This window comes from Oncorhynchus mykiss, chromosome 11 (genome assembly GCF_013265735.2).
Source record: "Oncorhynchus mykiss isolate Arlee chromosome 11, USDA_OmykA_1.1, whole genome shotgun sequence".
Classification (NCBI taxonomy): domain Eukaryota; kingdom Metazoa; phylum Chordata; class Actinopteri; order Salmoniformes; family Salmonidae; genus Oncorhynchus; species Oncorhynchus mykiss.
The window spans coordinates 11,796,035-11,817,308 of record NC_048575.1 but is presented as its reverse complement, the minus strand read 5'-3'; the positions used below and the strand labels follow the sequence as shown (position 1 = coordinate 11,817,308).

The window sequence follows — 21,274 nt, the reverse complement described above, 5'->3', positions numbered from 1 at the left end:
AGAAAGGCTGGCCTAGACATGTCCAAAATGGTGATATCTTATAGTGAGCACATATTGTTTGTTCTTATATAAAGCACAAAAATCCTACAATGTGCCTTATATCAGTCCTGTAAATTCTACATTTCCATCCCAGTGGTATTGTAAAGCAGGGGGTACGAGGCACAACACCACATCAGTTTGGTCATGTAATCTGGCATTGCCGCAGGGTCATATTTTCTAGGTCTAGGAGGAGAAGCAGAGGGCACCATTTGAAATAATGTATTTTCTCCAGGTGGGTTTGCAGAAGACGGGTCTTTCCGCTCCAGTTAGTGGGTCCTGCAGGGCGTGAAGGGGAGATCCTCCGCTCTCTCTCCCCCCTCCGGCCATGTAAATAAAGCGCTCCATAAACTCTGCCCTGCACTCCCTAACACACGCACACTCCCCCACACACACCCTCCCTATCACACCCCCAACACCCACCTACCTAACTCCCACACACACACCCTCCCTCCCACACACTCCCAACACCCTAACACCCTCCCACAGACACACTCCCACACCTCCAACACCCTAACACACTCCCACAGACACACTCCCACACCTCCACACACCCTCCCGCACACACACACCCTCCCACACACCCTCCCACACACACACACACCCTCCCACCCACCTAACTCCCACACACCCTCCCAACACCCTAACACCCTCCCACAGACACACTCCCACATCTACACACACACACACACACACACACACACACACACACACACACACCCTCCCACACACACACACACACCTTCCTGGCACTATATATTACACCCACCTAGTGTACCAGGTCTAAAATCAGTCCCCGATTAGGGGGCAACAATATAATAAATGCAGTGGAATTGGCTTCAGGATCCAGAGTTTGAGGGGATTCAACTATCTTGCTTGGCCCTGTCCGAGCTACTGGCGAGACTCAACTTCATTGTTGGCATATGCAGCTACCTGAACAGAGAACACTTCCTCCTTTGAGTCCCACACTGAGTCAGTTGCTTCCTGCAGAGGAAACTGGGCCACTGGATGAGGTCAAAGGGCATTCACTTGAGTCACACCAGCGTGTGTTCACTTTTGCACATCTGTGTGCCTAGCTAATAAAACAGTTGCCTAAGGCAACTATTGCAAGAACAGAAAACAAATGTTGGAAATTGCATCACGCCATGTATGACATCAAAAGACAAACATTATACAGTCTAGTCCAGGGGTATTGAACTCTGACCCTACGCGGTCCCGAGCCTGCTGGTTTTCTATTCTACCTGAATATTATATTACACCCACCTAGTGTACCAGGTCTAAAATCAGTCCCCGATTAGGGGGCAACAATAGAATAAATGCAGTGGAATTGGCTTCAGGATCCAGAGTTTGAGGGGATTCAACTATTTTGAAATCAGTATGGCGTCATTCCATTTTGCCCAAGAAGCAATGCTTGGTTCTCAGAAGCAAGGAAGGGAGAGTTTCAGGTTTTCAAAAAGAAAGAAAGCATTTCATTCAAGTAAGTGCCTCTCCATGAAAACAGCAAAGTCCAAAAGGCAAGTCCGGCTTGCCTTGGGCAAAAAGAGATGAGCTGCAAAATGTATCCTTGCTGCAAGTGTTTGAGGTAACATGCACACTGTAAATACAGAGTTGCTATAAAGGATGAGGCCACTGCCAGGAAAGATCAATTTCTATCACTAAAAAGCTTAATATGCTGGTTTCACAGGTCAATAATATTGAATGAATAAATACTTGTTTTGACTCTAAAGCTTGGGGAAGCTGGGGGTACTTAACAAGAAGTAGAGTGGTAGCACTTGTAAAATACCTGAACAACAGGTCATTCACCAACAGTGATCTAGAAAACTGTACACAGTATTCATTTAAAATCTTTGAACTGATTCAATATCCAAAGAAATGACACAGACTTCTCTTCTAAGTGTTGACGACAGTTTCTACAAGCGCCTGAGTATACCGAACAAACTCATCCAAACCAAACATAGCTATATCTGATGGGGTGACAGCTTTACAAAGGATATCTAAATGGTATTAAAGACCACAACCTGGAGAGATGTAACAAGAAACTGACATCTATCCAAGATTTCAAAAAAAGCTATTGAGGAGTAAGACTAGCCTCTTGAGCAAGTTACCAGACGCTGCGGGGCTAACTAGTTAATTGAACCGACCAGCATTTATAATGTTCCAGAATCTTTTGACACTCCTGTCAAGCTACAAAAGTAAGATAAAGAAAACAACATAAGATTAAGTTCCACAACATGGAAGAGCAGCAACCTTCTGGCCGAAGCACCTTCTGTAGAATACGAGACTGTACACAGAATGTATGTCAATATTTCCATATAATGCAAGGTATAAGAGTTAATGAACCAGAAGGTTGGCTTTCGTGTCATTAGAAATGTCTACATAAGGGTGTACATTTTAAAAGCTCACAAAAGCTCTGACGAAGGCCGTGAGGCCTTATACGTAAAGATTATTACAGATCAGTGATACTATCAAGAGCAGTGTGTGGGTTTCTTTTTTCTCGTCTTATCCAACTGTTACAATGCACCTGTAACAGAGATAGGTGGGCGAGTGCTTTTTGAATTTTGTCATTAGAAATGAAAAGCTAGAAGTAAGCCTAGTCTATGACGTAGGCACAGCAACTGTCAACAGCTTCCTGTACATTCATGTCAAGGCTAGAGTGCAACCTTTCCAGAAAAATAGTGTAGAGTGAATAAGCAAGAAACTACGTTCTAGCAGTTTCTATACATTGATGTCAGCAAGGGCCAGTGAAAGGAAAAAGGACTATGCAAAAGAAAATGGGCATAGGGCATCTTGAACCGTTTGTTTGCTGTGCCTAGAGAGTGAAGGTTTATACTGATAGTGTACAAATAGAACTTTGGAATACTGACACTGGGCTTTTTGGGAGCCATTCGAGTCAGGGAAAGCAGGTTACCAAAACAACACCGGGGAAATTCCACGGTAACAGAGTGATGCTGATATTCAGATTGGCATACATTTTAAAGTGAACAAACAAAAACCAATGACTGCAAAGTTGTAGGAGTTGCTTTAACTCGATGCACAAGGACTACTTCAAAACTACAGTAGGGCAAAAAAGTAATTAGTAAGCCACCAATTGTGCAAGTTCTCCCACTTAAAAAGATGAGAGGCCTGTAATTTTCATCATAGGTACACTTCAACTATGACAGACAAAATGAGAAAAAAATATCCAGAAAATCACATTGTAGGATTTTTTATTTATTTATTTGCAAATGATGGTGGAAAATAAGTATTTGGTCACCTACAAACAAGCAACATTTCTGGCTCTCACAGCCCTGTAACAACTTCTTTAAGAGGCTCCTCTGTTCTCCACTCGTTACCAGTATTAATGGCACCTGTTTGAACTTGTTATCAGTATAAAAGACACCTGTCCACAACCTCAAACAGTCACACTCCAAACTCCACTATGGCCAAGACCAAAGAGCTGTCAAAGGACACCAGAAACAAAATTGTAGACCTGCACCAGGCTGGGAAGAATCTGCAATAGGTAAGCAACTTGGTTTGAAGAAATCAACTGTGGGAGCAATTATTAGGAAATGGAAGACATACAAGACCACTGAAAATCTCCCTCGATCTGGGGCTCCACGCAAGATCTCACCCCGTGGGGTCAAAATGATCACAAGAACAGTGAGCAAAAATCCCAGAACCACACGGGGGAACCTAGTGAATGACCTGCAGAGAGCTGGGACCAAAGTAACAAAGCCTACCATCAGTAACACACTACGCCGCCAGGGACTCAAATCCTACAGTGCCAGACGTGTACCCCTGCTTAAGCCAGTAAATGTCCAGGCCAGTCTGAAGTTTGCTAGAGAGCATTTGGATGATCCAGAAGAAGATTGGGAGAATGTGGTCATGTGGACAGATGAAACCAAAATATAACTTTTTGGTAAAAACTAAACTCGTCGTGTTTGGAGGACAAAGAATGCGGAGTTGCATCCAAAGAACACCATACCTACTGTGAAGCATGGGGGTGGAAACATCATGCTTTGGGGCTGTTTTTCTGCAAAGGGACCAGGACAACTGATCCGTGTAAAGGAAAGAATGAATGGGGCCATGTATCATGAGATTTTGAGTTAAAACCTCCTTCCATCAGCAAGGGCATTGAAGATGAAACGTGGCTGGGTCTTTCAGCATGACAATGATCCCAAACACAAAGGAGTGGCTTCATAAGAAGCATTTGAAGGTCCTGGAGTGGCCTAGCCAGTCTCCAGATCTCAAACCCATAGAAAATCTTTGGAGGGAGTTGAAAGTCCGTGTTGCCCAGCAACAGCCCCAAAACATCACTGCTCTAGAGGAGATCTGCATGGAGGAATGGGCCAAAATACCAGCAACAGTGTTTGAAAACCTTGTGAAGACTTACAGAAAACGTTTGACCTCTGTCATTGCCAACAAAGGATATATAACAAAGTATTGAGATAAACTTTTGTTATTGACCAAATACTTATTTTCCACCATAATTTGCAAATAAATTCATAAAAAATCCTACAATGTGATTTTTTTCTCATTTTGTCTGTCATAGTTGAAGTGTACCTATGATGAAAATTACGGGCCTCATCTTTTTAAGTGGGAGAACTTGCACAATTGGTGGCTGACTAAATACTTTTTTGCCCCACTGTATATTTTACAAAAACACATTTACTTGAAGGACAGTGCAGATGCAAAGTTTGGTAACAAAGACAGTAAACTTCATCCATCGCAACATTTATTTAGAAAATTAGCATGAGCTCCAAACACCCATGTTCAAACAAACCATATCATTATCTTAACATTCTATTTTTCACAAAGATATTATGCAAGTTTTGTATAGGTGCAATAAAAGGGTTGTTGTGCTGGGGAAAAGAGAAATCAATCAGATTGTGGGGTTGGGAAATAGCAACATTGTGGTTCATTTATGAAATAGCTGATTTAAGCTCCACTCACAAAAGCCCTATTCTGTTTTTCAATATCCTCTAAGACAGAAGGCCTCTCTAATCACTATGGAGACAGGCCTACATTAAAAAAAAAAAACACTCCATGTCCCTGAATGGAGGCTTGACTATACCCCTGAATGGAAGCCTATAGCTGGTGAGGGAGGCAAGGTCATCTTTCTCACACGGTGAATAAGTGGTGGTGACAATGGCGAGATGCTGTTCCGGTGCATGCATGTTTCCCACAAATGAAAACAACAAGACTCAAACTACGCTATACACAGACCATCAAAGTGTCAGATTCACCTTTGCCAGATCCATTCAAGTAAATAGGCTTTGAGCTGGCATTCCTTACGGCAATAAGACAGGTGCTCTGTTGTGTCTCAAAAACCAAGGCCAATAACAAGTTTTGGGCCATAATGAGGTTTCATTGAGCAGTTCATTTTCAAATCCATATGATCACATTGGGGCATTCTGCATATCTGCGTCACTACGTGTTAGATTATCACCAAGAGTGTTAATGATCATATACGTCTCAGACACACACAAATATCTGGCAAACCAACCATATATGTCTGATGGCTATGTCTGGACATTACATGCAGTGCAAAGGTTTATCTAAGAACAGCCATGCCTCATATTCTAGACAAAAGTGTCAAGGGATTCAATCTTTGATAAGACAGACATGCTCTTTAATTCGGAACAAATTGCATTTATTTTCTGACACATTGAGAAGCAATTTTATCAGATTGTTTTTTCAATTATTAATAGCACTAGTCAAATGTCGTCTGTATGAAGGTTCTGAGTTAACATTGGTATCTTTAAAATTATAAGCAACAAAGACTTTTGTCGTAGCATTAAAGCCCGCCCGAACTCAATTCACATAACCTCGGCCTACTCGAAGAAACCCCAAACGATAATCAATCAGCGACCAAAATACAAAAACAAGACAGTGCCTCTTCACATTCACAACGCTGCCTACATTTATCAAAAAAGAAAAACACACCAGACGAGAGAGAAGATGTATATATATATATTTTTTAAACAGCTATTCACTCCCTTTTACTACATCACCTCCAAAAGCAGGCTCCGCCGCCACGCTACACTCGGCCAGGCCTTGGCAGGCCGCCAGCTGGATGCCAAAAAGGGCTTTTCCTTCTGCTCTGCTCCCACTCATTCAGATACTAACTCAAATACTCTGCTATTTATAGACACTGGAAAAACACCAACCACAACTCCACCGCATAACCACAGAGCAAAACAAAAATAATAACAATCGGGGGACAAGAATACATATATAAAAGAGAGGGAAACGAAGCAGATGGGAAGCCGTGTGTGAGGGATTCGGAGTGAAGACTGGGTACAGGCAGGCTACAGCCATTGGAGCAGACGATTCTCTCATTCTCATCCCAAACCAACAGGGTCTGCAGAGGGCACCTTCCGACTGGAACGCTGGAATCTCAGTGGGGGGCTAAAAAACTAGGTCACGACAAGGCCTGAACCGCATACCTTATGCAGAGGTGGCATAGCATAGGCCTGAATATACTGCACAGCACATTCAGTATTGTCTACAAGGTCCGTTTACAAAGGTCTGACCTTCTGAAGGCCCTCTCCGTCACAATATAAACCACCGAAATCAATTAATCCAGCTGGCATTGTGTGTGTATGGCGGGTGGGGGAACACCCTGTGTTCACCAACCACAACAAAAAGCAACAGAATACAGTAACACAGTCATACAGAACTCTGGCCACACAGCGCAAGGCAACTCAGCTGCACAGTTTTCAAAATGAGGTTAGGATTTACTTCGTTCCAGGACTCTGAAATGTTTCATCCTCATTTATCAGTCTGCGTGGCTCGGAATACACTGGCACCCATCTGACAGTGACAGCATAATATTAGCCTATTGCTTAATGTGTGGCGATCAATCAGTGTTTGCCCTCAGTGACAGTACAAAAGGACCCTAGACAATGGACCCACAAAGCACCAACTGAGCCTCAGCAGCACCAGGGAGAGATGGGCATAACTCCCGAGGTTCTCTTTCAATGCATCTCACCACTGCCAGACAGAAATGTTAAGGGCAAAATCCTTACTGACGCAAAAGTATGAGTATGAGTAAATATTTTGTCATAGGATTTGGCCGTGGGGGAAGTTTCCTGGACCTGAAAGTAACCCTAACAAATAGCCAATAGGAACATGCTGAGCCCCCTATTAGCCAGCTTGTGTTAGTCTACCCTATATTTAAAATAATCACACAGCCTGAAGCATGACCTCCACTCACTATTTTCTCAAATTAAGCTCAGAGGAAATGTTAGCGCTGTAAACGTAGGCTACTAAATTCTGAAAATTAGCCTGTAATATTTACAGTTCCCCCAGTGGTGTGATAAAGTTTTCAGAGTCAGTCTACATCCTTGGGGGCTGTCCATTTCCCATGCAGCTGTAGACAGCCATTGTTGGAGCCTTATTCACAGCAGGTGGTCAAGTCACTGGGTTTACCATGACAAAGACGCGCCCCCTGTGACCCTCTCCCTCTGTCGCTGCCCCGCCCCCCTTCCCTCCCCCAACCACTCGAGAGGATCTTGCCCATCACCATGTCTATGGTTCGGCCTGCTACCCCTCTCAGGACTGGGGGAATATGTGACCCACTCACACACTCCTCCAAAATCTCCATTGTCCATCAATAGTGAATGTATGTTCTCTAGACGGTCACGGTGACATTAAATTAAACAATAATAGAACAGCAATGTTTTGGCTGTGGCCTTGGCTTACAATATGATACAAATGTATGATGAAGCTGAGTCACAGGCAACGTCATAAAAGGAATCGTTTTTTTTAAAGGCGCACAAAAATGGCTTCAAGGTCTGAAATATATATATTTTTTTAACCTTTTGCTCCCTCTCAGCCAGATCAAGGCCGTGCTGGAACAGGATGCCGAAGACATCAGAGAAATGGTCAAACAGAAGTCTGCTTGTAAGTGTGTGTTGACGGTCTGCGACAGCTGGGCCCGAGACGGGAGGGTCACCAGAGGAGCCTGGGAGTCTACGTGAACCAGTGTACGCCTCCATCTGGAGACAGCGGATGAGGAAGAAACCAGACGAGCAGCTGCCGCCGTCATCTCCATCAAAAAAACTAAACAAAAAAAAAGGTCGAGCAAGGGAGGGAGAGCAGGAGAGAATAGGGAGTTCGCTCCCCTGTCTACACACAGCACAGACATGGGGCGTGAGGGGATGAGGAAGGGGGGGGGGGGGGGGACCTGACCCATCCATCTGAGAGAAAACACCACTGCATCTAGATCCAGAAAGCTAAAGGGAAATCAGCACATAATACTCCACCCCATAAAGTGACATGTTTTCAGAAGCGGTCCAAAAGATACGTTGTGCTCATATTCCATCCAATCTGGTTCAGAGTAACCTATGTATTAGCCAAATATGCAGGCCGACATACATTTACATTTTAGTCAGTAAGCAGACGCTCTTATCCAGAGCAGTAGTGAGTGCATACATTTTCATACTTGTTCTTACTGGTCCCCAGTGGGAATCGAACCCACAACCCTGGCGTTGCAAGTGCCACGCTCCACCAATTGAGCCACACGACTTTATTTCATATTTATTTAACTAGGCAATTCTTATTTACAATGATGGCCTACCCCGGCCAAACCCTAACCTGGATGATATTGGGCCAATTGTGCGCTGCCCTATGGGACTCCCAATCACGGCCGATTGTGATACAACAGCCCGGAATCAAACCAGGGTATGTGGTGACGCCTCTAGCACTGAGATGCAGTGCTTTAGACCGTTGCGCCACTCGGGAGCCCAATTGAATGGAAAGGGTTGGCCCCATCTAGAAGATGGTCAGCTTTTTTTTAATACCAAAACTTTGATTTGGTGTGAACTAGCTTAATGACAGCCAAACTGCTTGGGAAGTTGAAAAATGTAGGCCGCATCCAGGACAAATGTAACATGGCCTTCAGTCAGACTATGTTGCCGATGGTCACTCTGACAGAGCTCCAGAGTTCCTTTGTGGAGATGGGAGAACCTTCCAGAAGAACAACCATCTCTGCAGCACTCCACCAATCAGGCCTTTATGGTAGAGTGGCCAGACAGAAGCCACTCCTCAGTAAAAGGTACAGGACAGCCTGCTTGGAGTTTGTCAAAAAGGCACCTAAAGGACTCTCAGGCTATGAGAAACTAGATTCTCTGGTCTGATGAAACCAAGGTTCAACTCTTTGGCCTCAACTCTCTGCAACATGGATAGATGGAAATCAGCACATAATACTACAAATGAAGAAACATATCCTATATGCATATTGGAGGTCGACCGATTAATCGAAATGACCGATTAATTAGGGCCGATTTCAAGTTTTCATGACAATCGGAAATCTCTGTTTTGGGATGGCGATTTTGCCGATTATTATTATTTATTTATTTACAACTTTATTTAACTAGGCAAGTCAGTTAAGAACACATTCTTGTGTTGCTAGCTAGTATTAAACGTATCTTATAAAAAACAATCATAATCACTAGTTACACATGGTTGATGATATTACTAGTATATCTAGCATGTCCTGCATTGCATGTAATCGATGCCGTGCGCATTCGCGAAAAAGGACTGTCGTTGCTCCAATGTGTACCTAACCTAACCATCAATGCCTTTCTTAAAATCAATACACAGAAGTATATATTATAAAACCTACATATTTAGCTAAAAGAAATCCGGGTTAGCAGGCAATATTAACCAGGTGAAATTGTGTCACTTCTCTTGCATTCATTGCACGCAGTGTCAGGGTATATGCAACATTTTGGGCTGCCTGGCTCATTGCGAATTAATTTGCCAGAATTTTACATAATTATGACATAACATTGAAGGTTGTGCAATGTAACAGGAATATTTAGACTTATGGATGCCACCCGTTAGATATAATACGGAACGGTTCCGTATTTCACTGAAAACGTTTTGTTTTCGAGATGATAGTTTCCGGATTCGACCATATTAATGACCTAAGGCTCGTATTTCTGTGTGTTATTATGTTATAATTAAGTCTCTGATTTGATAGAGCAGTCTGAGTGATGGTAGGCACCAGCAGGCCCGTAAGCATTCATTCAAACAGCACTTTCGTGCGTTTTTCCAGCAGCTCTTCGCAATGCTCCAAGCATTGCGCTGTTTATGACTTCAAGCTCAACAACTCCCAAGTTTAGACTGGTGTAACCGATGTGAAATGGCTAGCTAGTTTGCGGGGTGCGCGCTAATAGCGTTTCAAACGTCACTCGCTCTGATACTTGGAGTAGTTGTTCCCCTTGCTCTGCATGGGTAACGCTGCTTCGAGGGTGGCTGTTGTCGATGTGTTCCTGGTTCGAGCCCAGGTAGCGGCGAGGAGAGGGACGGAAGCTATACTGTTACACTGGCAATACTAAAGTGCCTATAAGAACATCCAATAGTCAAAGGTATAGTCCTATAATTCCTATAATAACTACAACCTAAAACTTCTTACCTGGGAATATTGAAGACTCATGTTAAAAGGAACCACCAGCTTTCATATGTTCTCATGTTCTGAGCAAGGAACTTAAACTAGCTTTCTTACATGACACATATTGCACTTTTACTTTCTTCTCCAGCACTTTGTTTTTGCATTATTTAAACCAAATTGAACATGTTTCATTATTTATTTGAGGCTAAAGTGATTTTATTGATGTATTATATTAAGTTAAAATAAGTGTTCATTCAGTATTGTTGTAATTGTCATTATTACAACCACAAAGAATTAAATCGGACGATTAATCGGTATCAACTTTTTTTGGTCCTCCAATAATCAGAATCGGTGTTGAAAAATCATAATTGGTCGACCTCTAATGCATATTCAACTACCTGGAAATGTTGAGTTAGTACATAGACATTTTTGAGCTGGTATGGAGAGAGAAATCTGTGGCAGAAGTGAGCTTCCCTAGACAACTGATCATTAATTTATGCTTTCAATAAACATTTGGAGAGGAAAAATATTTTACATGTCAACAATCGTTTGATTCTTAGCCAACCCAGACTGTTTGTCCTAAATAACCCACCTTTCTTGGCCCTATTGTTTAAATATTCACACGGTTAAAGTTAACATCCCTAATCCACACATCGCAGGACTGTCCTTCACACGTCCACGTCCTCCAGAGGCCAACCCAGACGTAAAATGGGAATCTTTGTTCTCACCCCCCCCCCCCCCCCCCGATCTGAGGGAGGTGGTGTCAATATCCTACTAAACTCAAAAGGGGAATGGGTGACTGACCACCATGCCCCATCCCCCCTGCCTCCTCTCCCAGTCCCACCCCCAGCATGGGGCCCACGGGCTCCACAAACAGGCCTCAGCAGCAGCCTGCCTGACATCTCAGCACAGGACGAGGGGTGGGTCAGTGTGTGGGACACAAAAGCAGATGGGGGGCCCTAGATAGGGGCTGGGTCTGTCCCACCAGAAAGGGGACCCCGATTCTTAGACAAATGGCCTCTAGAGAGGAGAGACCTAGGAGGGGGGAGCCACCCCGCAGGTCCTCTGGGGGAATAGGAGGCTTCTTTCAGATACAGGAGCATGAGGGCCATCAATCCCACAATGAAAGGAGCTCCAAAACCAGCAGCCACCCCCCTCCCCCCTAGCACTCACAGTGAGTTAAAGTTGTTGCAACCACTTCTCTCTGAAATGGGCAGAATGGGTGGAGCAGAAAATCAGAGGACAGAGGGAAAGATAATTATGCCCCAGTGCAAAACCAAACCCTAGCCAAAAACAAACCCCAGGACTACCTGGCCTGATAACTCCTTGCTGCCCCCAGTCCACCTGGCCGTCCTGCTGCTCCAGTTTCAACTGTTCTGCCTACGGCTATGGAACCCTGACCTGTTCACCGGATGTGCTACCTGTCCCAGACCTGCTGTTTTCAACTCTCTAGAGACAGCAGGAGCGGTAGAGATACTCTGAACGATCGGCTATGAAAAGCCTATTTACTCCTGAGGTGCTGACCTGTTGCACCCTCTACAACCACTGTGATTATTATTATTTGACCATACTGGTCATTTATGACATTTGAACATCTTGGCCATGTTCTGTTATAATCTCCACCCGGCACAGCCAGAAGAGGACTGGCCACCCCTCAGAGCCTGGTTCCTCTCTAGGTTTCTTCCTAGGTTCTAGCCTTTCTAGGGAGTTTTTCCTAGCCACCGTGCTTCTACACCTGCATTGCTTGCTGTTTGGGGTTTTAAGCTGGGTTTCTGTACAGCACTTTGTGACATCAGCTGATGTAAGAAGAGATTTATAAATATATTTGATTGATTGATAGCCAAATCCTCTAGAGATTTCCCTTGGCTCTGGGTGGACTGGGTTGGTGGAAGTAGTATAGGGAAATAGTTCCACCTACCCAATCTTGCAGGTCAGGTTGAGTTTCCACCATTTGCTTAGACTCATTTGATTCCTGTAGATCAAAGTGTCTAGCGCCTGGGGCTAGAGGGTTGACGTCATGGTATCGGTCTGGTATTGGTGTTCAACTCAAAATGTAGAGAAGAGAATGTTCTGGCAACTTTCTATAAGGACAGAGCACGGCACGGTACTCCTGCTACAGAACAGCTCCAAGGCAAAGAACACAGCATCAGTTCTTACAATATTTCATTAACTAGAGGCTTCTGCCGTGGCCCCTAATGGTCAAGAATATCCCATCATTTATAAGAATTTGGGTACCATATAATCTGCAGTTAGGCAACAGAGACTAAAGAGCCAGATTGGAATCTCATTTGTTTTCTAAAGAGAAAAACCATGAAAGTGGATATGGGTAGAATATAGATAGTTGGATGCCGTCCATGCATTTCCCAAGCGGGATATGGAATTGACTCTAAAAGCTTGATCTCTGCGTTTTGTGCTAAACAGTAAACATTGGTAATACATTATCATGCTATGAAACGTGGCACGTATCATCGAACAGCAAACACTTGGCTAATCCCATCCCACTGCATGTTCAGGAGGACTTTGAGTGCTGCGTATGATGTACGACGCGGCCCCCTGCAAGATAAGGCCTTGCCAAATATCATTGTTTATGTACCGCATTCCACCCATGCGGCTTTGCCCAGATACGTGTTATCGGCATAGGTAAACAAACACTGGGGCCAGAACACTGTGGCTTCTCAGCAGCACACAACCGAGCTGGGACGCTCACAAGCCTTCCCACTTCAAACACTGCACTCACACTTCAGAAATAATAGAATTGGGGACAGGATATAACTAACCTGAGACATTATCCAAGGTTTGGCAAGCAATGCCTGTTTGTCAGCACTCAGCATGTATCCCAGGCCCATGCAGAGGAAAAAAGTTCACAAGGGCGGTGATAAACCGTGCAAATGAAGTGCCGCTCTCTTAAAAGTAAACTAATCTCAACCATCTCTATAGGCGTATAGGCTTAAGGGTTGCCCATCCCCAAGCATCAAGCATGAGCACAGTCAATGACAGTTTTCAGCAGGCAAACAACTATGCATGAGGCCTCATCATGGCAGTTAGCTAAAGGAGTCAACATTGCCCCACCAGGAACGGCAAGGATGAAGACATGGGAGCATTAGGATAAAATTGAACTTAGAAACCATGGAGCAGCCAGTGCACTAAAGATGACAACTGCAATCCGCTCTGGCTTATGATCTTCTGTCTCCTGTAACAACCGATATTAATAGCGGTTAGGAGAGATTCTATTAATGCTTCAGCTTAGCAAATAGCTGAAACATCTGGAAAATTCAGCAAAATAAGCATGTAGTCACTAACTGTACTTACATTAGGCTATCAAGAGTAAATCAGCGTTTGTGTGCTTTTTCAAATAGCCAGCACATCATACATTTACTCCTACACAATCATCTGTCAATACACAGTCAATGCAATCATGTTCCATTTCCTTTCGCACAGCGTCTTTGCTGTGGGCGAGAAAATGTAATCGCTCACTGGGCCGCTGTGCTCCATTGAATACATTTGGTTGGGTTCAAACCTGCCCTGAGTCGCGATTTGTGCCAAGCCGCAGCAGTAGAGTCAAACATGGACGGCTCATGTTTCCCATAAACTGGGAGAAGGGAGCCCCAAGCACATCCATGTTGTAACCAGTTTTGATCTGTGCTTATCAAATTAGCCCCTGATTCTTTCTGTGGGTTTTGGAGATCTGCAGTTGAATTAATAAAGAAGCCATTGTAAACCGACAGATTAATGGAAGCAGCGTTACTTCACTTTCAGGGACCGAAGCCAATCACATAAGGAAGGCATGCAAGTGGTGCATTGTATACATTTCTTACCGTGTTTGCGCAACATGTTATGAAGGAGCGTGCTAAGCCTCTCACAGCGTGAGGCGGACGACGAGGAAATTCCACAGCCAGCGCAGATCTCCCTCGTTGCTCCAACCAAACTTGCTGCTTCCTTCTTCTCTCACTCTAGGCTGGCTGCTGTAAATGTGTCAGATTCTGAACCCCACTCTCAAAAACAAGACTTTTGCACAGAGGTGATGAAGGTCTACCTTCGCGTTGCTTCAGTTAGCCACGTTGTCACATTCAACTGAAGCTGATGTGTATTAATTCGATCATGGTCACAGCCTATTTCTTTACAATAGGCCCATTTGTACTTGCTATTGAACTGCTTTATCTATGTGAGATTTGCTTTCACAACAAGCATTGAGAATGATTTTGCTGCGGGGGCCAGATTTCTATGCAATGAGATTAATTTCTGCTTGTTTTGTTCCATTCTAGGAAATGACTGAGCAAACATGATAACGAATACAAGTGTTGATGAATGAACAGCATGGAGTCAAGCATGGGATTGGGATTTTCAGGGCAGAATTCCAGCCAGTCTCTCATGTTAAAGTGTGTGTGTGGGGGGGGGGGGGGGGGGGGGGGGGGGGGTGACGCAAAAACTACAAGGTGCCTGCCATCTTTATGAGGAAGATTGATTCATGGATTTCATTGAGGGAAAAGCTCAAAACAAAATCACAACCTTTTCTGTGGGCTCACACATTCATCCTTTTTGGAAAAGAAACTGACCGATTCTCTCCCAAACACCTATGCCATGAATCTCCTACAGCGCAACATCTTTGTTTCTTGGCAGGGGGAGGAAATAGACCCTGTCACTTTAAATATCTACGCCTGCTAGAGGCTACCCATCCCCCACAGTGTTTGTCCCCCTCTTACACTCCCCCCTCCCTAATTCTCTGTCAATGCACTATAAAATGTATCCATATGAAAATGATAAATGCATTCAACTGCAAATCTTGGGACTATATGCAGAAATGGGCTAGATGTTGTTTCTCAGGTAGAGAAGAGAGGATAAAGCAGTGGCCATTATAGCCCAGAGGAGCAACCCTCCCCCACTACACCATGTGGCCAAACCTTTGAAAATCCAGCACAGCACAGCACACACAGACACACCACATTGTTACTGATTCAGTGACTTTACAATGAGAGAGCACTAAAAGCATTCCAAACCCCATGTCCTGCTCTCACACAGCACATTTACACACACACATATGGTGGGCAAGGTCAATCGACACCGGGACATGCAGCCCTTGCCTCGGCTGACGCCGTGCTGTCATAGACGATACGGGACAATCACAGTCTCTCCTCCACTCAGCAAAAGCCAATGAATCGACAGGAGTGAGTGAGGAGAGAGATGCTATGACTCAGGTCAGCATCTCCTGCCAGGAGAGAGAGAGAGAAAGAGAGGTAGAGAGAAAGAAAGAGGTAGAGGAGGGAGAAAGAGGTAGAGGAGAGAGGTAGAGGGAGAATTAGAGATGGGAGAGGTAGAGACGGGAGAGGTAGAGACGGGAGAGGTAGAGACGGGAGAGGTGGGAGGGAGAGAGCGAGAAAGAGAGAAGTGGAGGAGGAGAGAGCGGTAAAGGAGGAGAGAGAGAGGTAGAGGAGGGAGAGATGGAGAGAGCATGGGCAAGGGATCTGGCGTTCCTTTGTCTCAACAAAGTGGATGATCAGCTGAAAAGAGCAGAGCACAGCAAAGCTGCATATTTACTACCTCTGCTGCTATCCAGGGAGCCACGGAATCAGTGAGGCCATTACACAACGCATCCAGCAGCCAAAACAGATCATTTTACGGGACCCCTCTTACAGCATTGCAAAACCATTTTACTATTCTGGCTGCTAATGATCTGAGTGGCAGCGATGATTTGGCATGTTTCATTACAATGACTTGTCTCTTCCCACGGACTTGCTCAGAAAAGGGATAATACATGTTCAACAGTAGCCCAAATGTTTTGGTTGTGTATTGAAGACATATCTTTCTGTTGCTTACAAGAAACCAAGAGTATTGCCATTGACCTATCAAATCCCTAGTGATCTTTAGGACTTGGATGGTTGAAAGGACTACGTTTCTTGTATTGAGGTAGATATGTACATATAGGTAGGGATAAAGTGACTGGGCAACAGGATAGATAAACTGTAGCTGCAGCGTGTGAGGAGTCAAAAAAACAGTTCAATGCAGATAGTTAAAGTTAGCCCGGGTAGCTATTTGGTTAACTATTTAGCAGTCTTATGGCTTGGGGGCAGTAACTGTTCAGGATCCTGTTGGTTCCAGACTTAGTGCATCGGTAGCTCAGCCCCAGTGATGTTCTGGGCCGTACGCACTACCCTCTTTCAGTCTCCTGTGGTGGAAGAGGCGTTGTCGTTTCTGTTTCACGATTGTGCTGGTGGGATTGGACCATGATAGATACTTAGTGATGTGAACATGAAGCTCTCAACCCGCTCTACTACAGCCCTGTTGATGTGAATGGGGACGTCCTCGGTCCTCCGTTTCCTGTAGTCCTAGATCAGCTCCTTTGTCTTGCTGACGTTGAGGGAGAGGTTGTTTTCCCTGACACCACACTGCCAGGTCTCTGACCTCATCCCTATAGGCGGTCTCACCGTCGTCATGGTGATCAGGCCAACCATTGTTGTGTTGTCGGCAAACTTAATATTGGTGTTAGACAGGACTAAGCACACACCCCTGAGGGGCACCTGTGTTGAGGGTCAGCGTGGTGGATGTGTTGCCTACCCTCACCACCTGGGGAGACCCGCCAGGAAGTCCAGGATCTAGTTGCAGATCGAGATGTTCAGTCCCTGGGTCCTGAGTTTATGATCTTGGAGGGTACTATGGTGTTGAACGCTGAGCTGTAGTCAATGAACAGCATTCTCACTTAGGTGTTCCTCTTGTTCTGGTGGGAGAGGGCAGTGTGGAGTGCAATAGAGAGTGTCATCATCTGTGGATCTGTTGGGCAGCTTACGAATTGGAGTTAGTCCTGGGTGTCTATGGTGTTGATGTGAGCCAAGACCAGCCTTTCAAAGCATTTCATGGCTATAGATGTGAGTGTTAAGGGGCGATAGACATTTAGACAGGTTACCTTGGTGTTCTTGGGCACAGGAACTATGGTGGTCTGCTTGAAATGTAGGTATTACAGACCGGGAGAGCTTGAAAATGTCAGTGAAGACACTTGCTAGCTGGTCAGGGCATGTTCGGAGCACGCGTCCTGGTAATATGTCTGGCTCTGCGGCCTTGTGAACTTTTATGTAGGCTAACCAAAAAAACTGTAGAATGCATTGAACCTACACTGCATTTAGCCTGACGACTCACAATAGAATCTTCTGCATTTGGCCAGAGCAAGCAGTACGGGGAGCCAGGCAACACTGTATTGGCTAAATATCCAGAATTGCCACCTTGTAACCAATTACCAAAGTATCAAGACATTAGGATAGTGTTTGACAACAAGCACAATTTGTGTCTGTGCTTTGGAATGAATGGTAATCATACACAAAGTGATTAATTAACTTGATACATTTTTTCAGATATGTGACATAAATCATTTTATTTCAACAAAAAACAAAAATAGACACAATGGCCATTTTAGAGGAGGGAACTACACAACAGAACAATCACATAATGCATTTAATTAATTCCATTTTGCGTGGAAATCCTGAATAGAATACTTATAAAAAAAACTATTTGTAAAACCCCAAAGCCAAAGCATACATTATTTGTTGTTACAACAAAAAACTATTAGGCTAGGTTACGTGATAATGGGCTCTGTGAAATAAGTGTGGAATTCTACTACTTGTTGTGATCTTAAATAAGTATCATTCATTCCAGTATCAACACCTCCCTGTCATGCGCTTCAATGGGGAGAGAAATCTTCACTCATGCTTAAAAAAAATGTTGTCTACACAGGACAAACTACACGGATAAATGTGTCTTATAAAACGTGCAAACACTTCAAATTAGCTTGTGGATCTCTTGCATATTTCTGTATTTTCCAACAGAGTACCACACTTCTATATTTAAATGATATTTGAAACATTATGAGGCCATATATTTGGCAGAAATATGAATTACGAGCAGCCATACGTAAATAAAATATATAGTCTAATAAAAACGATACACCTATTTTAATCACTGAGCCTCTTGACAATTGATTTGACAAAATAATCTAAATAATTGGGAAATTATATGTGGTCGCGATCTACTTATTGATCTTTATAGACAATGAATCACTGCATCGAGAAGCCTAAATAACCTCTCGCATCGTCACTTATTAAAATAACAAACAAGATGTCAACTATTGAATTACTGCATTAGCTATTCAATGCCATTTGACAACTATAATTTATATTTGTATCTTATTAAGGCAATATCAATAGCCAGGCGACTACCTACAGCATGTTATCCCTGGATTGTCTCTACATTATTAGAATCATCAGAATTGGTGTTTTGCGATTCTTGCAATTTCAAATCACTGGATACAGTCTATAACTGATTGACAAGACACTAACCTCAATAAGCGATAATAGGGTGCTTGCTTACCTGCACAAAAAGTTCCCAGAAGAAGTGCAAAAGTCAGCCAGGTAGCAAACATATTCCTTTAATTAAAAAGAAACACACCAGATGTTCTCCTTTTTAACCTCTTTTCCTTTGCGAACATTTAAAAAGATGATAGGCATTACACAACGAGCCAAATGACCCAAGGCCTTCGATGTCCACAGCACCAAGAGTTCGCGTTGCTTTTGTGTGTACAGTCCCCCAATGCAACAAAATTGCACGGGCTAGAAGTAAGTTTTACATATAAACAAATCCATCGGGAAAGGATCGGTCGATTCCAGGATGTAAAATCGACAAGGTAAAAGAAACTCGATGATTAAAATAAACAAATGTCACCCTCCGCGGTGCGCGTTAACCGTTTCTACTCTGTTGTCGTGAGTCGCTGAGGACAGGGTCCGACATTCACATGCAAGAAACTGAACTGAGTCCAAGATGGCTTCTGAGAGGGGAGTAAGCCAGAGTAAGCACAGTCAGTGGGAAAACCCGGATGTTTAAATAAAATACAGGAATGCAATCAAAGAGGCATGGGGTGGAGTGCAGTGCAGCAATCCTGGAGCAAAATACTAGGCAGGTAGTAGGACATAGAGGGAATTAAATCAGAGGCTACTAGACGTTGATAATAAAGGTCAACAGGCAAAAATATATAATATGTGGAGGGAATTGCTGATGCCAACATCTAAACAGCAACCTATTTTTGGCTTAACAAAAGTGGTTGGAAAGAAAACCTGGTTTGATTTTTGGAAAAAGCTGCACACTATGTTCTGCTTTTTATAAAGGTAAGTAAGCTTTCATTACAATATGTTTATTTATCTTAGGCATCCTGGGGATCAAGTTAATTAAACCATATTAAAAAAGGTGAAATGACCAATGGCAGGTTACTAATATAGCCTATGCTATGTACTGAATTAGGTACTTATAAGCCTATCCACATAGAATGAATCTTTATGAATATCTTCTATAAGTAGCAAGTTCAATTGGTTATTGTAGTTCTAACAGCATATTACAATTACATGTTGTATGTGATCAGAGCCATATATAAAGCCAAATACCCTTATATAGAGCCATACATACACTATATGACCAAACGTATGTGGACGCCTGCTCGTCAAACGTCTCATTCCAAAGTCATAGCCATTAATATGGAGTTGGTCCACCTTTTGCTGCAATAACAGCCTCCCCACTTCTGGGAAGGCTTTCCACTAGATGTTGGAACATTGCTGCGGGGACTTGCTTCCATTCAACCACAAGAGCACTAGTGAGGTCAGGCACGGATGTTGGGCGATTAGACCTGGTTCGCAGTCTACGTTCCAATTCATCCCAAAGGTGTTCGATGGGGTTGAGGTCAGGGCTCTGTGCAGGCCAGTCAAGTTCTTCCACACCGATCTCAACTAGCCATTTCTGTATGGACCTTGCTTTGTCATGCTGAAACAGGAAAGGGCCTTCCCCAAACGGTTGCCTCAAAATTGGAAGCACAGAATTCTCTAGAATGTCATTGTATGCTGTAGTGTTAAGATTTCCCTTCACTGGAACTAAGGGGCCTCGCCCGAACCATGAAAAGGAGCCCCAGACCTTTATACCTCCTCCACCAAACTTTACAGTTGGCACTATGCATTGGGGCAGGTGGCGTTCTCATGGCATTTGCCAAACCCAAATTCTTCCGTCAGACTGCCAGATGGTGAAGCGTGATTCATCACTCCAGAGAACATGTTTCCACTGCTCCAGAGTCCAATGGCGGCGAGCTTTACACCACTCCAGCCGACGATTGGCATTGCGCATGGTGATCTTAGGCTTGTGTTTGGCTGCTTCACCATGGAAACCCATTTCATGAAGCTCCCAATGAACTGCTTTTGTACTGACGTTGCTTCCAGAGGCCGTTTGGAACTCTGCAGTGAGTGTTGCAACCGAGGACAGACATTATTTACACGCTACGCACTTCGGCACTCGGCGGGCCCATTCTGTGAGTTTGTTTGGCCTACCAATTCGCGGCTGAGCCGTTGTTGCACCTAGATGTTTCCACTTCACAATAACAGCACTTACAGTTGACCGGGGCAGCTCTAGCAGGGCAGACATTTGACAAACCGATTTTTTGTCACTGAGCTCTTCAGTACAGGCCATTTTACTGCCAATGTTTGTCAATGGAGATTGCATGGCTGTGTGTTTGATTTTATACACCTGTCAGCAACCGGTGTGGCTGAAATAGCCGAATCCACTAATTTGAAGGGGTGTCCACATACTGCTGTGTATATAGTGTATCTCTATATGTGTCTGTAGTTGTAAGAAAGTAGTTCAGATGTATCAAAATATGGCAAAGGGTTATATGTCATAACTTGGAAACACTTGGAAGTACGACATTCTTTTTACACAGTGTACACAATGGACATTGTACAAAGATAATTGGCGTTCATTATGAATTGGTCCAGAACAGCTTTCCAGAACTACGCAGAATATGTAGGCCAAGGAGCCTTGTCACATTGAGTGAGACATAATATTTTA

The 21,274-nt window shown here is 43.9% G+C and overlaps 1 protein-coding gene across 1 annotated transcript in view; it reads right to left on the bottom strand.

Annotated features, from left to right (window-relative positions):
- The window catches only part of LOC110535274 (activin receptor type-2B), an 87,688-nt gene extending 68,458 nt beyond the window's left edge, over positions 1–19,230 (bottom strand). Inside the window, exon 1 of the mRNA XM_021620174.2 lies at positions 18,767–19,230. Coding sequence (XP_021475849.2) covers positions 18,767–18,818 — 52 coding nt within the window. The 5' untranslated portion in view covers positions 18,819–19,230. The remainder of the gene's footprint in view (positions 1–18,766) is intronic.
- Between the last annotated feature and the right edge of the window lie 2,044 nt (positions 19,231–21,274).